Raw genomic sequence first — 22,121 nt, 5'->3', positions numbered from 1 at the left:
ATCTGGGAAGGCCCAGCCATTTTTTCACAAATGAGCTAAATAGGCTCTCCCGCTTCTCAACCCCAGAGACTGGAATCTCATAGATGGTCAAGGGCCACAGCAGTAGGAGGAGACCAAATTGGAAGCACCAGGGTTCTAGCCTATCAGATAGTAAGGTCTTCTCGATGGCTTGTAAGGCACTGATGGTGTATTGCCTTATCTGTCCACTTGGTCTCTGTCCTTGAGGGTTGTGTTGTACCATTGTCCAAGACGTTTAATTGATTCCTCCACCACCGTTGGGTTTGTCACCAATGTAAAAATGTGGTTCCGACAGTTTGCCTTTTGTGATGGAAATACTCCTGCATTTGCTTGGCTTAAGTTCCAATCCGGTACATTCTCGAATGGTGACCTCCATTGCCATTTTAAAAGCTAACGGCGAGATGGTACACCCCGCCATTATACCCACTTCTAGATGCTGCCATGCTGTGGTAAATTCATTGGTTGTTATGCACAGCTGTATGTCAGCTGTATAGGATTAGACAAGGGCCGTTATTGGTTCAGGGACATTAAAGTAGGAGAAGGCTTACCAGAGGAGGCTGTGTGGGACTGAACCAAAAGCATTGGCAAGATCCAAGAATACAACATGAAGATCTCTCACGCCATCCTTTTTGGCTGCTTAGATTTGGTGCCAGATCATACTCGCATGCTCCATGTGCCACACAACTTTCATCAGTCTCCAGAGGAGTACATCTTGTGCATTCTTGTAGAGACTCCATTGGCCCCAGGGGAGAAAGCAGCCCTTGCCCGTGGTACAATGAGATGCACTTCACTCCATTTGGGAGGGTTGGTGTCTAGCTGATGTTGAGGAGAAGTTATTGGTGGTAAATGTGTCATTGTCTGTGTCTATAGTGGAAATAAACATCAAAGAAGTAGCTGTATGTCATTAGCCAACATGCACACTACAGTATGTACGAGCTTTCGCAGCACGGACTGTCTTCATAACAAGCTGGAAAAAGGGTAAAAGTGCAGCAAACAATTCACAGTTCCTCTACAGACAATGAGTTCCTGGAGTACAGTTTTGCAGTGAATGGGAGTGATGTATCCAATTCAATACTTAGCATGCTCTTGCTTGCTTTCCCAAACTTACTGACCCAAGCTTTAATAGATCAAGTGACACAGCAGTGACAAAGGCAACAAGATGGCTGCTGTTGATAGCAAGAAAACTAGTGAGCTCAGCTGAGTGTCAAATCAGTGCTGACAAAGCTGGAGCTGATCAAGAATCATGTGACCTGGGACTGCATGCTGGCTGTATCATTTCACACTGAATCCACATGTCGGAGTGTTTTTGTCCAGTGTGGAGGAGCTTTATCCTCCCTCCTCTCATCAGTCTGCAACCCCACTGCTGCTCTCCCACCCTGACATTTTTGCAGCTTTTGACATGCCGCCATTTTGTGTGTCCTCAGAGAGCCATGTTGTGCGTGTGTGTGTGACACCTGTGTTTGTAATGATGGAATGTTGTTTATAAAGAAAGTTAGCTTGGTGTCGTTTCATTATGACTCTGTGGGTGTCGAAGTACTCACAGATCAAAATTCAATTGGTCATCACCTGAACACATCACTTCACTCAAGTGGACAGGGAACTTGACTTGTAACCAGAGGGTTGCCAGTTCAAATCCCCACCCAGCCAAAAAGAGCTGGGGTACCCAACCCCCAATGCTCCCTGGGCGCCACTCAGTGTGACAGCCCACTGCTCCTAATTCTAGGATGGGTCAAAATGCAGAGGAATACTTTCCCTAAGGAGATTAATAAAAACTAACTTTAACTTTATACACACACAGACCTGTTCTGTAAGTGTATTATTTGGAAAAAATAACTCACATCACTTCTCTCATCAAATTTTAGCACATAGCAACATAAGATGACTGGTTATGGAGGAATGAGGATGGCCATGACTTATTCAAAGCTTTTCTATAAAACTGGATGTTGTATATTTCAGTGTGTGTGTAATGTTTGAACTTTGTCAGTTAATTTAGTTGAAGTAAAACTGGGTAAAGGCCCCAGGGTTTAACTGCTTTTAGAGCCATGCTGCTGTGAACATCTAGGGAAGCACTAGTGACACTGAGGGTTTCCCATGGCTTCACTTGCAATATTTTCCAAGTGAATAAATACTGAAAGAAAAATATTCTTTGAATCCACTCAAACACCTATTGCATTGCTTTTCAAAGTGTGGGCTATGATCCACTGGTTGGCCTTGAAGGTATTACAGTACAGATGAGCCTCAGATATCGACTTAAAATAAAGCCATTTTCCAAATTCATTAAAATGCTGTGTGTGATTTATCAATGTATCACTATTAAGATGATGGTTATTTATATTTTAATTCCAGTGTTATCTGTTTAATGTAAGAGTACAATGTCCAAAATCTGACCATGAGCCTTTTTAAAGAATTGCAAGAAAATCAACCACACACAATAAGTGACAAAACAAATGTACAAAGTGGGTCTAAACCTGACTGGTAAGAATTGTATGTAAGGAAGATAAAAAAGCTTAAGATGATGAAAAACTAAAAGAGCAAAAACAAAAGTGTTTTTTTTTCTATACAGTTTTGACTGTAAAGACAAGATAGATTGTTCACATGAATACATAATATTACACAGATAATAATAATACATTTTAACATCTCACTTTATTTATCTATTTGAATACTTTCTGTAGCTTGTGCTCCTCACAGTCAGATGCAGCCCAAATTGGACGGCACGCAGGGCTCCATGCCGGTTCCAGTGCCCAAAAAATTATTTTGGTAATTCTGGTTCTCAGCTGGATCCCAAAAAAATAGTGGTTATTCACAAACCATGACATCATCAGTGGGCATGTCCCAATGGGTTGTGAAGAAGAGAGGACAAAAGAGGAAGTATGGAGATTTTGCTGGTGTTGGGTTTACTTCAGCCTCCGACTTTGGTTCCTCTTAAACGAGTGTGGCCAGGAACCAAAGTTCTCAGGCTCCAGAACGGCACTAGAGCAAGAACCAGAGCCATGTCTGTGTGAAAGCAGTCTGGAAGACATCCTGATTAGAAGCCTTCACAGTTTTGATGCCCTTTCTACTTTCTGCACTGCCTCACTCTCAAGCCATTTCGTCTCTCTGTCCGCCTTTGTCATGTTTACCTGGTCTCCTCTCACATTTAGTCTATTTAGAAGCTGAGAGGGGAACAAAGAGGAGGAGAGAAATGGAAAGCAAGAGAGAGTGAGATGGTGTAAATTAACTGTGGCACTGCTGCATCTCATGTTGCACTGCTCTAGTGTTAATAGCCAGCGGTCAGCTTCAACTGCAGGGCTATTAACATCAAAAAGGCCAGGCTGTTCAACCACTTCCAAAGAGGTCGAGCGTTTGGCCTGTCCCCCATTACTGATGTTTGTGTCCACTTAAGCCTGACTCTCTAAATGTTATCACATCCCATGTACAACTGAAAGGGCAAAAACAGACACAGTATACAAGAAGGCGATGGCATCATGTTAAACAAACAGCAAGCATGAGACGCAGTACGATAATCTGATCTCAAATTCAATAAATGTACCAGCATATGAGTGTCCGTATTTACACATTTCAAGAATCTGTAAATGAGGAAAATCCCCTCTGGCACAGACGTGTGATATACAAGGATGGAATTCTGTTATTATTAAAAATGAATTAACTCCATGAGCCTCAGCTGTCCTCACTTTACAACATCTGCATATAAAGAAGATTCCTGGTACAGCTTGCATGCAGACTGACCAAGAACCTTAACGTACAAGTGTAAAGTTTGCTTTGACAAAGAAAAGATAGCATCAACACAGACCATAGTTATTCAAACGTCATTGAATCAGTAGCCGGTGGACTTGTAGTTTTCTCGAAGATGTTTCACCTCTCATGCTAGAGGCTTCTTCACTTCTAAAAGATTGTGGTGAAACCCAGAAATTGAACCTCTGTGAAAAGTGGGCAGTAACTCCAGTGTGTCCTAATGACAGTCATTAGGCTCCTCCTCTGAGAGTCAACTACAGTAATTGGCGAGCTCCGAGTTGTTACAGATGACATGAGGTTAGACAAGATGTTTAGGGCCTGTCCAAACGAATGTCGTGGAATAAGCATAGGGTTTTTTAACATATTGGAGTTTCATCCACACGCAAATTGCATTGTAGACAACAGATGCTGTATTTTATCAAAACTTCCTTTTTTGTGTAGTTTTCAAATTACTTACTTTTGGAAAATGTCACAGTCCCACCTCTCTCTTGTGCTGGCATTCACTGTCCCTATCTTTGTTGTCATTATTGTCATCATACTCCTGTGTTTGGAGATTGTTTGGACAGTGTTGCCGACTACTTTCAGTAAAAAGTAACTGAAGCCTTGAAAACAAGGGGGGGAGGGGACTATATTTACTTGAACTGTCACAGATTATGTTATGTTATGTTGCGCACACGGTCAGCTGTACTGTGCATCCACAGCTGATTCTTGTGGTCACAGTGTTTCTCTCTCTCTCTTTGTCTACAGTCGGTACATAAAGCTAGATGAAGCGCACAAGCGGCCATTTCGTTATCAGAGCGTAGTCACAGAAACGGCAGAAAGTCGCTAGATTTGTTGCTAGTCACTTTTTTGAAGAAAAGTTGCAGAGGGTCTGTAAAGTCGCAAAGTATACACTGTTGTTTGCTTCATGATAACTTTTGTTTTCTTCTTTCTCTTGGCTGATCCTGTCTCCATTTCTGTGATTATATACATTGTAATGTGTATAATTTCTTCTCCATTTTTGATGTAGCTTTACAGCACCACTTACAGGTCTAACATATGTAATACCGTGTTTTGAGTCATTTGCGGGGTGGGGGGGGGGTTCGTGTGAATGGTGACATTTGCTGAAACTTTGCCGTGTTTATGAGAAACTTTTTTCAAAACAACAAAGAGTAATATTGTTTACATTTGTTGTTCACAACACGTGGATGTGGCCTTAAGGCCTGTACACACTCCGCAAAAACAGAGAAATGTGTTCTTTTTCATGAGGTGGCAAGGACTTAAAACACCTGGGCGGTTTACCGTGTCCAACATCGAGGCTCTGGTCTCCTGTCTACGGGTTTCTGTACACTCCGGACACCGGGTTACAGCTATCAGCTGTTTCAGCTTGCAACAGTCAGCTGAGTGGCCAACCGGTGAGCTAGCGAGCAGATAAACCGCAGATTTGGTCTCCAAGTTCTAGAAGCTCCACAGACTCCAAAAGTTTGAAGTTGTTGGCCTGTACAGAGGCAATTCTAGATTCTCTTGGGCCCCTACTCTCAGGGTGCCCCTCTAACCAGTGTTTACCCTTATATGAGGAATATCTGATACTCACAAAAAATTTGAAATGTAAAAATTTTTTCGATTTGAAAATTGCACATTAGTATCTAATCAAAATACGAATAGAAACATTCACAATATGCAATAAAACATAAATTGCTTTCTTTTCTCCTCTTCTTTTTTCTTCTTTCTTGATCCGAACATTATTAGGACCTACCACTGTCATTGCAAACTCTCCACATTGTCAATGCTGTAGTGATTCAAAGTTGGTCAGCACTCAGGGGCCCCCTTTTGGCCTGGGGCCCCAAGCATTTGCCTGCCTTGCCTGTTGGCAAGCAGCACCTCTATTTACCTATTATGCTTTTGTTGTTAAGAAGCCACAATAAATGTCATGTTCGAAATTGTAATTGCTTACTTTTAATTCTAATTCTTAAGTACATTTTATATCAGAAAAATTACTTTTGATACTGATTTGGTACAGTAAATGTCAGGTACTTTAAGACTTTTACTCAAGTAATATTCTAAAAGGTGACATTAACTTCTACTAACTACTTTATACAAGACTGTTTGTAGATGTAGAACTGACAACATGTGCGTCATCTTTAAGTTTAGCCTCACTTCAACAGTTGGCTCACAGTCGGCCTGTTAGTCACTGCATTCAAAGAGACACGGCCTATTTTCTATTACAATAATATCTCCTTCATGCAGAGAAAAAGACCGTCACCTAAGAAAGCATGCACACACACACCTAGGCCACAATAGGGCTGCACAAACAGACATATTGGGGCCAGTGTTGACTTATATCCCTATGCTAATAAGCATATTAATTCACATAGGGCCAAGGAACTTTTTTTTTTTTTAAAGGAAACACTAGACACAAATACAAACCTGAGCAAAGAAAAAATAAATCCTTCTGCCTTTTCGTAAAGCCCTTAAGACCGGAGAGAGAATGTCTTTAATGTAAAGGGAGATTTAATTTTATAAACACCCTTTTTAGTGTTTTGAGAGAAGGAAAACTGTAAGAATGATAATAATAATAATAATGATAATAATAACAATAAAAGAGAAAACTGAATAAGCCTAATGGCTTTGTCATTTGATTTAAATGCCCGTCATGAGTTTACACCTTACTGTGAGGCTGACAATACATTTATTTATAGTCATTTTACTCATACTGCATTGAAATGTTGCTTCTTTGTTCTCTTTGACTGCCGTTGTGTTACTTTAACTGGCAGACACAGGGACATGAAGTGTATATTCTCCAAATGCCAGAACAGCACCTGTATCAGCAGAAAGGAACAACAGAGCATATCTTTTAAACTACAGGTAAAACTACAATCATTTTCTTTCATACATGGATCATAAAACACATCAGTGTTGAATCAAACAAACATGGACAACATTTGTGGTCTACATAATTCAGATACTTTTTTCTCTGTGTTACATTAACACCATTTATTAGATTTTTCAGAAAATGTCTTGCTCACTTTACTTTCATTACTATAGCTACATATTAGTGTATCGCTCCCTGTTTAACCCCCCCTCTCTCTGTCTCTCTTTCACTCGCCCTGTCTGTCTCTCTTGATTAGATGTTTTGATTGTAGTGAACAGCAGAGTGTAAATGGCCATTAGAGAACATTTTACTCCTCCTCTTCCAAATTTAAAATGACAGCCCCAGTGATATGCTGCTATCTTATTGGGGTGTGTGTGTGTGTGTGTGAGAGAGAGAGAGAGCACTTACTAACAGCTTTCTCTATCAGCTGTCTAATATCCAAGCCAAATCAGAATAATACATGGGCCTACAGCCTGCTAATGGGTGCACTGTGTGTGTGTGTTTGTTTTTGTTGCTTTGTGAGGACCAGAAATTGTATAAACCATACGGAATGAGGACATTTTGGAAAAATGAGGACATCCTCATGTCTTTAAAGGACATGTTGGGGGTTAAGACCTGGTTTTAAGGTAAGTTTTAGAATTGAGTTTAGGTTAGGGTGAGGGCCCTCACTATGAATGCTGTGCAAACGTGTGTGTGTGTGTGTGTGTGTGTGTGTGTGATACCGAAATGACAGTCATATGAAACTATGTGCAGAGGCAACTTGGGCCAGTGTGGGGTTTTTTAAATGACAGACATGTGGGAGGTCTAATCCCATCAGAGAGTCAGTTACTTTGCCCCTCAGGGCCGGCCCCTGTCGACTGAGTGGGCTCTGATTGGATGATCTGATTCTTAAAGTCAGATGGATTGGATTGCCTGAGGCAGAGAACAACTCCAATGGGCAGAGGGAGAAGAAAGGAGAACGTGAAGCACACAGCACATAGATTGAAAAGATGAAACCTGAGAGTTGGAGAGATGAATGCTTGCTGAGAAAATAAACATCTAAGAGAGACTAATCGAGAAATTGTGAGACAGTAAGAGATAGAGGGAAGACAGACAGACAGAAGTAACTGTAAATTCAGACGGATCACTTAGCTTGAAGGGAGATGAATATGGATGTAAATAAATGACTTGCCCTGGGGACATTGCCGGTAAATGCGGATGAGTGGGTGGTTGAGTTTTAGGACTCTTGAATAGACTGCACATAAACAAAAAGAAGCATAAAGAGCTAAAAGCTCAACCTGCAGTCTGAGCAAATATTTCACATTGCGGCATAGACCAGAAAACGGTTTGTAAGAGAGATCAATAAAATCTGGAGAAAATTGACCTGGATTACACGGTTATTGGTATTAGTGTTTATTATTTATTTAGTCGGTTTAACAAGTACACAGTCAAAATCATGAGAATATGTCATTTCCTCTGAGAGCAGCATCATACAATCCTGCATGAATAATGTGCTAATAGACAGGTCATTAGGTGAAGCAGGCACTAAAACAAAACTTCACATAATCAAACTATCGTCTGTCAAATGTGCTCAAAGGTAAAATACGCAACGCCAGGAAGTTTGGATTAAACAAACAAGCATGGTCATGATCATGATGCCATAATGACAGGCACACCAGCCATTTTCAGACAATATCAAGTAGCATGTAGCTCACATTTTCAAGTACTGAGTTTAAGTGAAACTGTAATCACCGCACGGCAACAGGACATCCTGAACACTGAGCTTTTAGTCATAAATATGACAGATTAGTGATCAAATGGAACACATAGTAGACATAGTAGATTTATATACAGGGTCCAGTGGTTCAGCACTCAGCAGGAACAACTTACTTGTTAACACACAGGGAAGCAGTGTGATACGACATTTACTAAACCTTTAAAAACTGTGACCCTGAATAGAAAAAAAAAAAAGGTTGTAGATTTTTTGTTTAAAACCTCTCATAAATCATAAAACTAAGAATTGGATTCTACTGCCGTTCTACTACTTTAAAACATTGAACTCTATTACTTTCAAGTTTCCAAATATTGTCTCGATGGTGGTTTGAATTCCTGTACAATTGTTGAGATGTTGTTTTGTTGTATTTGATGAACGCATTTTTCTCGTAACTGCTGAGGTCCACACTTTTACTTTCCCCGCTCATACTTTTCTCCCTGCGTTTTAGTTTGACGTCAGATTTTCCTGCTTTACTTTGCTTTCATCTCCCCATCCCTGCATCCCGCTCTCTCTCTCTGTCTCTCTTTCTCTCCATCTGTGTCTTTCTTTGAAACACAGATTAAAATCCATTTCTCAGTGTCCTAAAACCTCCAACTCAGCTGTTCTCTTGCAAAAACACGCTTGCGGCGTGTATGTGTATCAGGTTTGTGTGACTGTGGTCCCCTTTGTTTGTCTGTATGTAATGGCAAACTTTTTTCTAATCAAAAATCTAAAATCAAATCTACTATTTCAACAGTTTTTAAGTATTTCAACTTACACTGAATGGAGGAGAAAAGGTTTGATGAAGGTTTTTGAATATACAACCTTCATGTAACATTTGTGTCTTCTCTCCACACTGAATATGATTTGCCTGGTATCTAAAAGTTGTCCCAAGACTCTACTGGGAACAAAATAATGTTTTATGTGAAAGTGTCGGTTCCGTTTTGCTCTGTTTTCTTTGGGTGACATTAAATGTTAAACTCATGTTAAACTCCTCTCTGCTAAAAGCAGAACATAAGATGAGGTATGAAAAGTTATCTCACCCAGGTCAACGCGTCAGTAGTTTGCTGTTTATAATGTGGCCAAAGTAACTGTCAGAAAGTTAGGGAAACTACACGACCATTAATTATTTTGAGCATTATAAATGCTGCTTCATGGAGTCTGGTTCGTGGACTACTTTTCCCACATTTGAGACTGATATTAGTGGAAAAAGACTTTTCTTTTTCAAACGTAGCAGGGACACAAGATAAATGAATTGTCTACAGGCAAACTTTTGTACTTTTGTGCTCCAGGTAGTATAATATGGTGGGGAATATGGGGAAAAGGCACACATGTCAACGTAAACCCTAACTGAACTGAACTGGACTTCAGGCATTAACATGTGACACAAATGCATACAAATCTCTCCATAAACGTATGGACAGGGCTCAAAATGGAGGAAGCAGGTTTTGAGGCAGCCTGCAGGGGGCAGTTCACATGTAAGGGGTCAAATTGTTTGCCGATGACCAAATGAGCTAAATCTTGTTTTATTCTCAAATTTGAGTCAATCAGTTATGGAACAGATGTAACTTAATGAACCTGCTGCTGCAAAAAAGAAGAGGTTTGGACAATGGTGCCAGTGGTAGTTCATTCAGTGGAAACCAAGCCCGCCACACTTACCTAGTGCAGTTTTCACACTGATTCACTCCTGGAATATAAACATGATTTTGAGAAATAGTTTGAGGCACCAACAGTCGAACATCCCTTTGATGTTAACAAGCGGTAAATCAGGTTTTAGAGAGAGAGGAAGATGAAGAGGGAGACTGCATATGAGGAAGGGAAGGCAAGGTGGAGACAAAGGAAAAGAAGTGGGGTCAACATAAGGAAAGGGGAGATGTAAAGGAAGTTAAAGGCAAAGACGAAAATGGAAAATTGAAAATAGGTTTTTTAGGAGATGGGCCGGCCACCTTTCCTTTTATGTGAGGGGGGAAAAAGAGTGAAACGGAAAGAAATTAAAAGGTGAGAGGAGATAAAGCCGAAACATGTTTAGCTCTGATGTGCACGATGTTAACCTCTTTCTGAGATCAAAGACTTTAAAGCAAGGATGCTACTGTTTGTAGATATTTGTGTCAAAAAAAGTGAATTCAGCGGTGGAGATTGTCAGGTGTAAATAATAGGATTTTAGATATATCATATGGAGGACTCTTCCAGAGGTATTTAACCTGCCAGTGCTTTGTATTCTGTTTGGTATTGCTTGTGTTTCATTAGTTAGTTTAGGATTTTGTAGTCTTTTAAAAATACTACAAAGACTATTTATCTTTTATGTTTTTACTTTCTACATTTTTCTATATTAAATGTTTACACTGGAAAACCCGCACCTTTAATTTTATTGTGACATGTCTCGTTGTCACAATGACAATACAAATTCTGATCGGATCTTTTCACTGCTGCACCGCACACACTTTGGACTCAGCTGCGGGAGTCATTTCAGGAATTATCAATTTACTCCACCACCTTAAAAGAAAACTACATCTGAGAAAACCAAGAACGTATGTATTTACATTAACAGACTCTCTCTCGCTCGACCACTTACGCAATACGAGCGCACACTTAACTGTGCCTCTCTCTCTTGCGGGAGCACTCGCTCATGCTTATGAAACTACCATCAGAATACTGTGATCTTTGGTCATTCCGCCCAGCACTAATAGAAATACATACAAACATTTTCAACTGACTCGAGTGGAAATGAGCAATTTATAGTTTCACAGAAGAAGGCGGAAAAACACTCACAGCCGTGAGAGAGAGAGACTATAATGACAGACACAGTCAGACAAAAAGAGAGCATGTTAAATGTAAAGATGAGAATTGAATATGGAGGAGGAAGTGAAGGTAAAGCCTCAAGTATTAAAGCTAAGTGATGAGTGGAGAGATGAAAGGGGCTGGAAGATAAGTGCAGGACATACAGAGAATGGAAAGATATGTTATATACAGAGTATGTCAGGAATGGATGAAATACTCATAAAAATGGAATCCAAATAATTTCATGCTGTCACCCTGTCACCTGGTTCCTATGTGTGAGCTCATATTTATTCACCAAAATGATACTTATGTTATTTGTCAAAAATGCAGTGCATGAGAGCTAATGAAAGTAATGCAGGGTTCACAGTGTGTTGAGCTCAGAGGAGCGGCTTCGAGATGCTTTCAAGGAACCTTTCAAATGTCATCACTTGTCATAATAGATGCACCACAAATTCAGTCATTGGAGTAGAAACATTTTTTTCAAATTAAATTATTTACACTTTTTTAGTTACAAGTATTGTGGAAGTCACATGTATTGTGCTGTTTTTGGTAACATAATTCATTCTGGATATCATTAGTTAAAATTAAATGAGCGATCCCGAGAGATCAGCAGATATAAGACTCATTTTCTCCTCTTTGGCTTTTTTCCTCAGGTGTCTCCAAACTGTGACCAGGTTCTGGTGAACGGTAAAGAAATGCGTGGTCGTCAGTCACTGGCAGTGAATTTCACCTACCTGCACCTTTCTGCTCAGCTGCAGCTAAATGTCTGGGTTCCCAAGCTGCCCTTGCAGATAGATGTGTCTGACACAGAGCTGAGCCAGGTCAAAGGATGGAGGGTCCCGATCATCACTAACAAGAGGTAATGAGCTTTTTTCACCTTCAGGGGATGAATGAGTGAGGGATGTGAGCATCAAAATCTGAAGGGCCTATTATAGTATTAGTATTCAAATAAACTCAAAAATGTCTTTTCAACCTCATCAAACCCATAAGCTGTTCATAAAAAAAAGTATAGATGGTTTGCAGTGTGAGTTTAAGCAAAAACTAGTTTATTAAATAGCCACCAGGGGTTGTCACTGCTGCTATAGCAAAAATAACTCAGAAGTCTATTGGAAAATGAGCCTACTTCCCACTTTATTAAGTAAGTGAACAGTTGCCTGAGGTGACAGCTGGTATCATCCAATAGTTAACACATTTCAGTTGATTTCTGTAAATTTGAGTTTTAAAAAATTGTCACAAGCTTCAAAGCTTCAAAACGATTGGAAGCAAACATGGTCCATTTTTTTCTGTGAAATTCAGCTTTACTTTGCTTTGGGTTCGTAACATTGATAGAGTTAGCTTTCCTGCATATCTTACATAGCGGGGTGAGATCATTACTTTTACTGGCAGATGATGAACACATGGTATGTTTCCATCGTGTACATCGAGTACAGTTGTGAACACTAACGGTGCCCAATGGCAGTGTCAGTGTGCCTACAACGAACATCGCCATCGAACGCAACACAACGGACAGCAACGGAGCAGCTGGGGTTTTTTTCTGCTCTTTCTGTTTGTGGCTGTTTGTCTCAACAAGACGCTAAGCTTTGTATGAGAATCGACTGTGGGCGTTGAAGAAATGAAGAAACACCGGTTGTTTTTCTGTTGCCCAATCAGCTGACTGTCGTGGGTCTCGCGGCACCTGTTCCTTAAAGTACCATTACTCGTGTACCCCAAGGGATAGGATACCGAAAAATGGAACGAACGGCTGGGCCCGAAACGAACTGTTCCACTCGGTGGAAACACAGACAGGGATTGAACATCACACATTAGTGCCTTCTTTGTCTCTGCTAACATTAACTGTGACCCGTTGCTGGCTTTTCATGCTTCACACACAACTGGAGCTGCTTCCTCTCTCGCTTGACGACTCTTTCATTGCACACCCACTTACAAACATAGCTCAATGACACTGCAGAACAGAAAGCACATGAGGATCTGCTCGACATTGCAATGTTACTCCAAGATCAGCTGGATAGATGACTTGCTTCATGCTTCAGACCCAAACTCTTTGTCGCATGTAGATTCATACAATAAACTAAAACCACACAGGATCTGCATCAGTGATGCAATAGCCAGCTTTTTACAATTGGTGATATGGCTGTATGCATAATCTACAAGTCGTGATCCCAAGGTCTTTATTTGAGTTTGTCATATGAATCTACATGCCACAACAAGTTTGGATTGGCCTGTACATTAGATGCAAAGGTTTACCACAAAGCTCTTAAAAAGGGAATGGAAGCATCTCAAGCATCTCATTAATTTCAAAAACACAACCAAAAAATGCAATTCCAGAAAGATTCTCTCATTGATTTAGAAGAACAGAGGAAAACAAAACTCAGAAAAGGAATTTGAAAGCAGCTGAAGGCAAGAAATAACTGTCAGTTGTGTGGATGGAGCTAGTGAAGGTTTGACCTGAGAGCAAAGTTGGATGAAGTGGTCAGTCGGCAAGAGACTGAGCAGCGCAGCGAGCAGAGGCTGGCAGTGCAGCTGGGCGGCATGACTGGCCAGCAGCCTGGAGAATGAGCTGGGACGAGACGAGAGGGTCAGAGGGTGGTGTGAAGCTGCAGGGACCAAAGGAGATGATCTGGCTATGAAGAGGTGTGTTTTGAGTGTGCTTGGCAGAGTCGAGCGGGGACACTTTCACACATGGGGAATTTCCTCACAAATTCAGAAAACAAAGGTTTATAAATCCAACATGAACCACATGGATTACACATAGATGCAACCACTGCTATCTGTGCATCTATTTATCTATAAATAAAAGAAACATCTGTCTGCCTGTCTGTCACATACAGTATTTAGACATGGCAGGTGACTTACTAAGGGCACCAGTGTGTGCAGCGCCAACTTTGATGTTGTTTGGCTAAGAAATGCAAGAGATATTGATCATCAGATATATCACTTAAACAAGCCGATTTCAGACCCTCTAACACACTGAATAATCTCAATCTGTCATGATGTGTCATTTATTATTGTTACGCCTTTATTTTAATAGCTGTATTTTTCTTGTGAATTTGTCATTTTCTCTATGAGGTCAATGGAATACTAATATAATTCTTTAAAAACGTTACTGTTAACGTGGTGTAGAGGGAGAACAACAGAGAAGGCATGTACATCTAGAAAGCATTTACAGAACATGTGTTTCTGTCTCTAACTCTTTTCCTACACAGAAGTAGCTAGTGCATCATCATCATGTCCCGCCCTGACCACCACCCCCCCCAACACCTCACCCCGCCCCCCGTCCCACTATTTGGCAAGTACTGCCTTATACCAAGTGACAACCATCAGTGACATCACCCAGTAGCTTCTGAGCTGCCACTGTAAAGAGGGATCACAACACGTCAACAATCACAACATTCAAGATTCAAAGTGTTTATTGTCATATGCACAGTAAAGAAACACGTTTTCCCTGTACAACATGAACAACAAATGAACAACCCTGTACAACTTTGCTGTCCACTCAAAAATACCAGCAAAAAGTAAACAATAAAAAGTATTTTTAAAAAAAGTATATATATATACACATATAACGTATATATACCCTAGTAATGCAATGGTGCTGTGCTCAAGTAACGGGTGTAAAGTGACAATGACAGATTGTACTATGAAGTATTGTAAACAGATGACATTAGTGTGGTCATGCTATTGAGGATTCTGATGGCAGTGGGGTAGAAAGAGTTCTTCAAATGGGTCGTCCTGCATTTCACACTCCTGTACCTACGTCCCTTAAGGCAGGAGTGTAAACAGTCCGTGTTGTGGGTGGGTGTTGTCCTTTATGATAGTGGCAGCTCTCCCGTGCAGAGTGGGCAGTGGAGACCTGGTGATCCTCTCAGGTGACTTTACCACTCTCTGCAGTGACAGTTGTAGGCTCTGTAGACAGTTAACTAGGTAGCTCGTAATAGTCAATTAGCTTTGTTTGATAGCATTCCCATAATACCAAACCAAACCTGCCACTGTCTCATCTTATTATCCCAAACAGAACATAGCTTGATGCAGGAGCAAGCAGTGCACCAGTAAATGACCTCACTCGCCCTGAAGCAGACTCTGCTTTATCATGTTTATGTCCACCACTAAATATGACCATCATTTACAAAATGGTCAATATACAGGATTTAATTAAAAAGTAAAGAGACCAAAAGAATCATTTATTTAATACAGATTTACAACACGTATCGTGCAGTCATTCCCTGGTGGCCATTCAAAAGAATACAGGTGTATAGACTTCTGCATTCATTCTTCTTTCTCTCAATTTTCTAGACCCCTGCACTATACAGCCACATCTGTCACAGATGTTTCTGAGGCTCAGATTTAGTCTCTTAACCAACGTGTAACACATACACCTATGTATCCCTGTATGCGTCTGTGCCTCTGTGTTTGATTGTGCATTGATATGTAGGCATCAGTGTGTGTGTGTGTGTGTGTTTTAAATTTGTGGGTATATGTGTGTGTGTTCTGCTTCTATTCCTCATCTTGTCACCTTGCCCTCCTGTTCTGCTAGGACTATTTTCAATTTCACCAATTTCCGCTCAGATAGCCACCAAACAGTTTGTACCTCTCTCTCTCTCTCTCTCTCTTGCTCTCTCTCTCACACACACACACACACACACACACACACACACACAAATAAAAGGTATTATTATTGTTTTTATTATTATTGTTAGATATACTGGATGATATTCGTTGGAGTGGAATGTCTATAAAAAAAGTAGTCAGCCATCATGAGACATACCAGAGGTCCAAAGAGACACCTCGAGTGACTACAGTGTCTTAAAGGTGATGTAATATACTGTATTCACAACAGTAGCATTTAGCATTAAAAGTGTTTACCACAATCCCAATTCAAAACATTGCAGGAGGTTGCCAAATTTTCAGAAAAAAACAAAATGCCAGTTTTCAGTGAGGCTGTTGTTTCCTTATTCTCTGATGACATTGATAGTAACAAACTGATCAACAAAGCATGTTAGAATGTGCTTAACCGTCCAATCAAGCCCAACCAAATATACCAGGCAAGGCAACTTGTAAGGCAAGGATAGAAACAAACCCAACAGATCATACAGTATAATGAACAAGTACTAGACAACAATGGAGTGAAATAACTTAACTTTTAACAGGAATTAATCTCTGACAGAACCAGACTCAAAGATTTGCAGTGGGGGACACAAAGGGGAGAGAAAAAAGAGAGGAGTACAGATATGAGAGACAACCCTAACCCACTGTCAAACAGTACAAGTATGTTAAAATGAAGCCAACAAGAGAGGGGAACATGAACCAACAAAAAGACACAAAACAAACCAACGATAAAACACAAACAACAAGAACAACACAATACAACAATAAAACCTCCAAAATAAAACCAAAAGGGTAAAAATGGCACAAGAAAAGATGGGGGACAGATGAGAGGTCGGGGACAAGAGAGGAGGAGAGAAGAAGAGAGAATGAGTGAGGGGACAGAGACAGAAGAGAAAGAGAACACAAGCAGGAAGACTGAGGTGTCTGATCGAGTGTTTAACCTGGAACAGAGATTAAATTTAGATTTAGTGGTGATAAAATAACCAGATTACCTCACTTTCTCATTTACCTCTTCTCCTCTCAGACCAACTCGAGACAGTGAAGATGATGATGATGATGAGCGGAAAGGCAAAGGTTGCACCCTTCAGGTATTAGTATTGTGTGATTTTCCCTTTTTTGAAGCATTAATGTTTAATCTGATGTTCAGTTTCCTAGCGTGCAGCATCTCTGTGTGTTGAATTATTGTCTATCACGCTGTTCTCTTCACTTTTCAGTACCAGTACGCCTTGGTGCGAGTCCTCACTCATTTTGTTGCAGAACCCTCTGATCCAGGAGGGGAGATGGTTTACATGCTCGGTGCCGACTGGCAAGCTGATATCACCCGTTTGGTTTTGGACCAGTTAAAGGTAGTTATACACACATGTACACGTACTCTATGCTCACACATTCATTCTCAAATAAAGCAGTTTTTTGTTTAAGAAAAAATGGTTTACTCTCTTTTGAGACTGAGGTGAGAACATTGGTTAAACACATTTTTCTGGGTGATGAACCTTGATGATAAATGATTTGTAGTTCTTGTATTAAGTATCTTGGCCAACCTGAGCCAACCTCTGAGGGACAACTTCAGGGTGCAGATATAATCTGCCCCGATTTAGAACAAATAGGTTTTAAGATGTAATTTATTCCTGTTGCTATCAGGCTCTTAAATGTGTCTCTGTGCTGTTTTATTGTAGCCACATTGGCCCTTGTGGATAATGAAGATACCCTGAACCTAGTCTTGACTACCAGTTAAAACATTTACAGTTTTGCAGTTCATCCTTTTATGAATGAGTATGAGTATGAATGAATGAATGAGCCTTTATTGTCACTTAGACAGAAGTACAGCGAAAATTATAACAATCAACCCGTCTGTACAAAAAGACAGCACAATGAGACAGACATGACAGGATGACTGGGCGAGATAAGAGGGGGGAGGAAAAGGGAAGAAACAGAGGGGGAGGGGGAGGGAAGCTCCTAGGCTATGCTCCTGTGGGGGAGTACAGTGTGGGAACGGGAAAAAACCTCAGCAAGATAGGCACACATAAGTAAACTTTACAATAGAGAACTCGAGACAACCTGCAGCGGGGGACGGGGGACGGGGGACGGGAGTGGAGGTGTTCCAGTGCAGGCAGCCAGCCGCAGCCGCAGCCATCTTTGGCGTGGCCCGCAGTTCCCACCTGTCGCACTGGGGGGCGAAAGCGGCGAAGGCGTGGCATGGGGGTAGAGGGATGCGTTGCATATGTGCGTGTTTGTTTGTGTCCATCAATGTGTGTGTGTACATAAGCCTGGAGACTTTATTTACATACACTAGTGCCAAAATTAAATAAATAAATAAATACACCATTAAATAGTTAATTAAATGTGTCATTAATTCATTAAATAAATAAATACACCATTGAATAATTAATTAAAATACCAATTCATCTTATGTAAAAAAAAAAACATAGAAACATTCAAACAGTAGAACAAGGAAGTAGCTGCTGTTCCAATTGAAGAGATCAGAGAGTATGTACTCCAGTAGTACTTCTCAAGTATGTACTTCCCAAGTATGCAAGTATTTGGGTATAGAGAAAGGGCCATTGATTTTTAGTGGTTGTAAATAATTCTTTGATGAAGTATCCAAACCAACGTAGAGGTGAATAGCGCCACCCAGTGTATAGGAACATGTTCACTAGCTCTGCATCAATCCATTATGTGGAATCGATTTGCCTTGACTTGATGTGCAGGGTAACAAATCAGGTGCTAGAAATCCGCCCACTGACTTCGATGGGCGAGTTTGACGGATAAAATGAACTAATGATGCACTGCAACACGGACCATGAAATAATTCATATTCAAATAGTGAAATAATTATTTATGTTTTTTACATAAAATGAATTGGTATTTTAATTATTAATGACACATTTAAGTAATTGTTTAATGGTATATTTATTTATTTAATTTTGGCACTTTCCGTCCTCCATAATATACACGCAACATTGGGGTAAATTGGGGTTGTCCCAACATAAGATGCCCAAAGTTAAACAATCTTGGCAATTTCTTTAACCCTTCTGTTACCAATCCTGTCATCACCAACAGGATTTGGCAAGCGTACATCTCATTACAGTAACTCGTAGACCGAAAATTCCAAAACTATTGACCCTCAATCCGTCCAGGGTGTCCACCTTTTGCCCTATGTCAGCTGAGATTGGAACAGCACCCCCCGTGACCCTCATGCGGAGGATAAAGCAATAGAAGTTGGACGCAAGCTTTGTACCCATATAGTCCATTACAGTAGTCCTCAGGACTTCCGTGAAATGACTGTCCAATCCCAGACACGCAAGATTCACTCTTTTGTGACGTCAGTTTCTCAGTACCTAAACAGCTGAATGTCTGATGTCTAAAGTGAAAGTTATCTTGGAAAAATAGGCAGAAACACTCACTTTTTTCCCATTTTTGACAATTGTACAGCCATAAAATCGAAATAAATCCAGGCAGCCACATCATGATGGTCATGGGGGGGTAATTGTGGCTCCTAAAGCTGTACTGTGAGAGAGGTTGCATGACAAGAATTGTCACATTGTTGTAACCAAAGATAGCTGGGTAAGGCTTTAGAAATGTGCAGTGACCATCCCACAGTGTGTGCTGCTGTGGCCTATGTTGACAGATCAATGAAAATGCAACATGAAAAGATCTATTAATCAGTGCGACACACACATATACAATGGAGGCAAAGCTTAAATGCAATGTATGTGGGATACATGTGGGATCTGCTGCCTCTACTTTTGAATTTTCCACACACATAAACACAAGCATTGCCAGAGAGCGATTCATCTTCTTGATGAACGGCATCTTCATCTTCTTCTGCTGTTAACCACTGGTACATGCTAATGACATAGCCAACTTGTATTGTCGCTGATGATTATCATCATCATCATACAGTCTGCATGTATCATACTTGATGTCTTACCCATGTGAGAGGTTTCTAATCATCCTTTAAGATTTTAAGTTGCAGAAGCATTACTAATACTGAATATTTACCAAAAAACTGAATATATGAAAGGATGGAAATGAAAACTTTAAGGACATTAAAGAGATATGTCAAGCTAATCCAGTATAAACACACACAAATCTAAATGTGAGTTTAAATTGCCTCTGTGCCCCACAGGTAGAAGATTCTCGAATTGCAAGACTTATAGATGGACGGATTTTGATGGGACGGGACTTGGGGATCACCACTATACAGGTATGCAACCCTCGAAGTGAAGTGGGTTGTAATCACCCTCATCTCTCAACCTCAGAGTGAAACATGATCTGATTTGATTCAGCTTCTAACTTAAACTGGCCACCTTGCTGTGAATTACTAAATGTCCCTTGGACAACAAGTGCAGAGGGCCACATGGTTGGTGTACTGGTTAGCAGCAAGAAGACCTGGTTTTGTGACCTGGTCGGAACAAGGGCTTCTCTACAGTGGATGATGTAAACGTCATCTTCTCTCCCTCTCTGCTCTCTCTCTTCTACCTCCTCTATTGCAGTTATAAGCCCCTATTGCCAGCTTGTTGTACAATTAGTCAAAATGAACTGTGAATTTAGCCCTGACATCTCAGTGTGATGTCAAACCATCGCACACAGACACACACGTGCACTGGCATGTGAGGAATACAGATATGTAGTTGCTGAATTCTAATAAGGCAGCTTAATATGGCTTACATTAGTGGTGCACTGTCATTTAGCAAACTGAAATGATCATCTCACATCTTACTAACACTGTTTTAATCTCTGTTTATAGAAAGTATTTAAATCTATTTATGTGTCTGCTGGTTTAAATCTCTGAGTCAGCTACAAGGTGTGGTGAACCAAACACAAAGATCTCTCATGCAGCTTTAGTCTGAGCAAACACTTAGAAAGGCATATCATATTTTTGATGATCCCACTCACTATGAAGAGTTTGTGCTACAACCATCAGCAATGCACTTTATACTGCCTGTATGTAAGACAAGCAGGAAGAAATTTGGGTTTATCCCAGAAGCCATCAGACAAGTGGTCAGTTCATTTAATGAATGGGCTTTAACCTTATCCATCCTTAAATAGACATCTTTTAATGTGTCATCTGTTATTCAGGTTTGTTTATTATTGTGTTTGTTTGGGTCACTAATAATAATAATAATAATAATAGTGATAAATCTATTTGTATTGCATGTTCCAACAAAGTAAATAAAAACACACAGAGCAATAAAATATAGGACAAAATGAAATACTTAAGATGGATAAACCAACTACATAAGTCACAGCCATACTCAATACAGTTTTTGTTATTTTCTATTATTACACCAATGTCCTTCAAGAAAAGTCTTGCCATTCAGGGGCCATCTGTGCTAACACATCCAGGCAGCTGTTTCACAGGACCAGGCTCCTAAATGAATGGGGAGAGAACTTTAATGGTGTGTTCCAGTTGTACTCTGAGGTCATATTTCCCAGTTATGAGAAGGAAGTTTCAATAAGAACTTGTAACATCTCACGCCCCAACTTATATATGACCTTAAGTTGGCTGCACCAACATTTAATGAATGTTTTTTTAGCACTTTTGCCCTTATTGTGTCCATAATAAGTCATACACACACAGCACTGTTATACTGCTGTCTAGAGCACATTGCTCCACTGTTTATATATAAAAAGTGGATGTAATTCATTGTGATTTGACTTTTTGAAACCAGAGGTTCTGATAGTTGACATGTAACCAGGGACCAATTGGATGATACCTGCTGTCAAACACATTGTGCCCACTCATGTGCTGTGTTTTTTCTATCTATTTTCCTCGAAACGGGATCATGATTTATACAAATGTATATCATGTTCCATTGAAGAAGCCCTGACATTAGCAATTAAAACCATTAACTCTTCAAGAAACTGTTATAAATCAAGTGATAAGTGGGCTCATTTGCCCAGAGAGTACTATTCAAATTGATTTATGTCCAATTGCTGCTTCCTGGTTAGATTGACTCTACACCATATAATGGAAAAATGGACTTGATAAGCTTGCTAGTTAATGAACCTGGTTCCCTGGTACCTGATTAGCCACCACTGTGGAAACTAAAACACACTATAATTTACATTCTCAGGGTCTCCAACATATATGGAAAAATGTTTCAATAGACTGGTGACTTTACCCCAAAATAAGATATGAAAGTGTTTATGACACCAATTTCTTACAACTTAAGAAATTGTGACATCTCCCTTCTTCTAATGGGCTATGGCTCCTCCCACGACAACACAAATCTATTAGCATAAAATCTTCAAAGGTCATTATTTGGCCATGAATGAGTTGAAACTGTCGTGAACCTCAACTGTGTGCTTGTGTCAGTGCAGTGTCATGATTGATAGATACATTTCCTGGTTCAGCTGTTGTAAAACAGATGATTGGCACCCCGGAAAGAAGGGCCAAGATGT

The 22,121-nt window shown here is 40.2% G+C and overlaps 1 protein-coding gene across 1 annotated transcript in view; it reads left to right on the top strand.

The window, feature by feature from the left end:
* si:dkey-215k6.1 (transmembrane protein 132D) overlaps positions 1–22,121 on the top strand; it is a 252,999-nt gene that overhangs the window by 219,515 nt on the left and 11,363 nt on the right. Inside the window, exons 7-10 of the mRNA XM_044027111.1 lie at positions 11,768–11,973; positions 16,741–16,804; positions 16,931–17,062; positions 19,843–19,920. Coding sequence (XP_043883046.1) covers positions 11,768–11,973; positions 16,741–16,804; positions 16,931–17,062; positions 19,843–19,920 — 480 coding nt within the window. The remainder of the gene's footprint in view (positions 1–11,767; positions 11,974–16,740; positions 16,805–16,930; positions 17,063–19,842; positions 19,921–22,121) is intronic.

Source organism: Solea senegalensis, linkage group LG5 (assembly GCF_019176455.1).
Source record: "Solea senegalensis isolate Sse05_10M linkage group LG5, IFAPA_SoseM_1, whole genome shotgun sequence".
NCBI lineage: Eukaryota > Metazoa > Chordata > Actinopteri > Pleuronectiformes > Soleidae > Solea > Solea senegalensis.
Note: the sequence above shows the minus strand (reverse complement) of the source record. Positions and strands in the feature narration are given on the sequence as shown.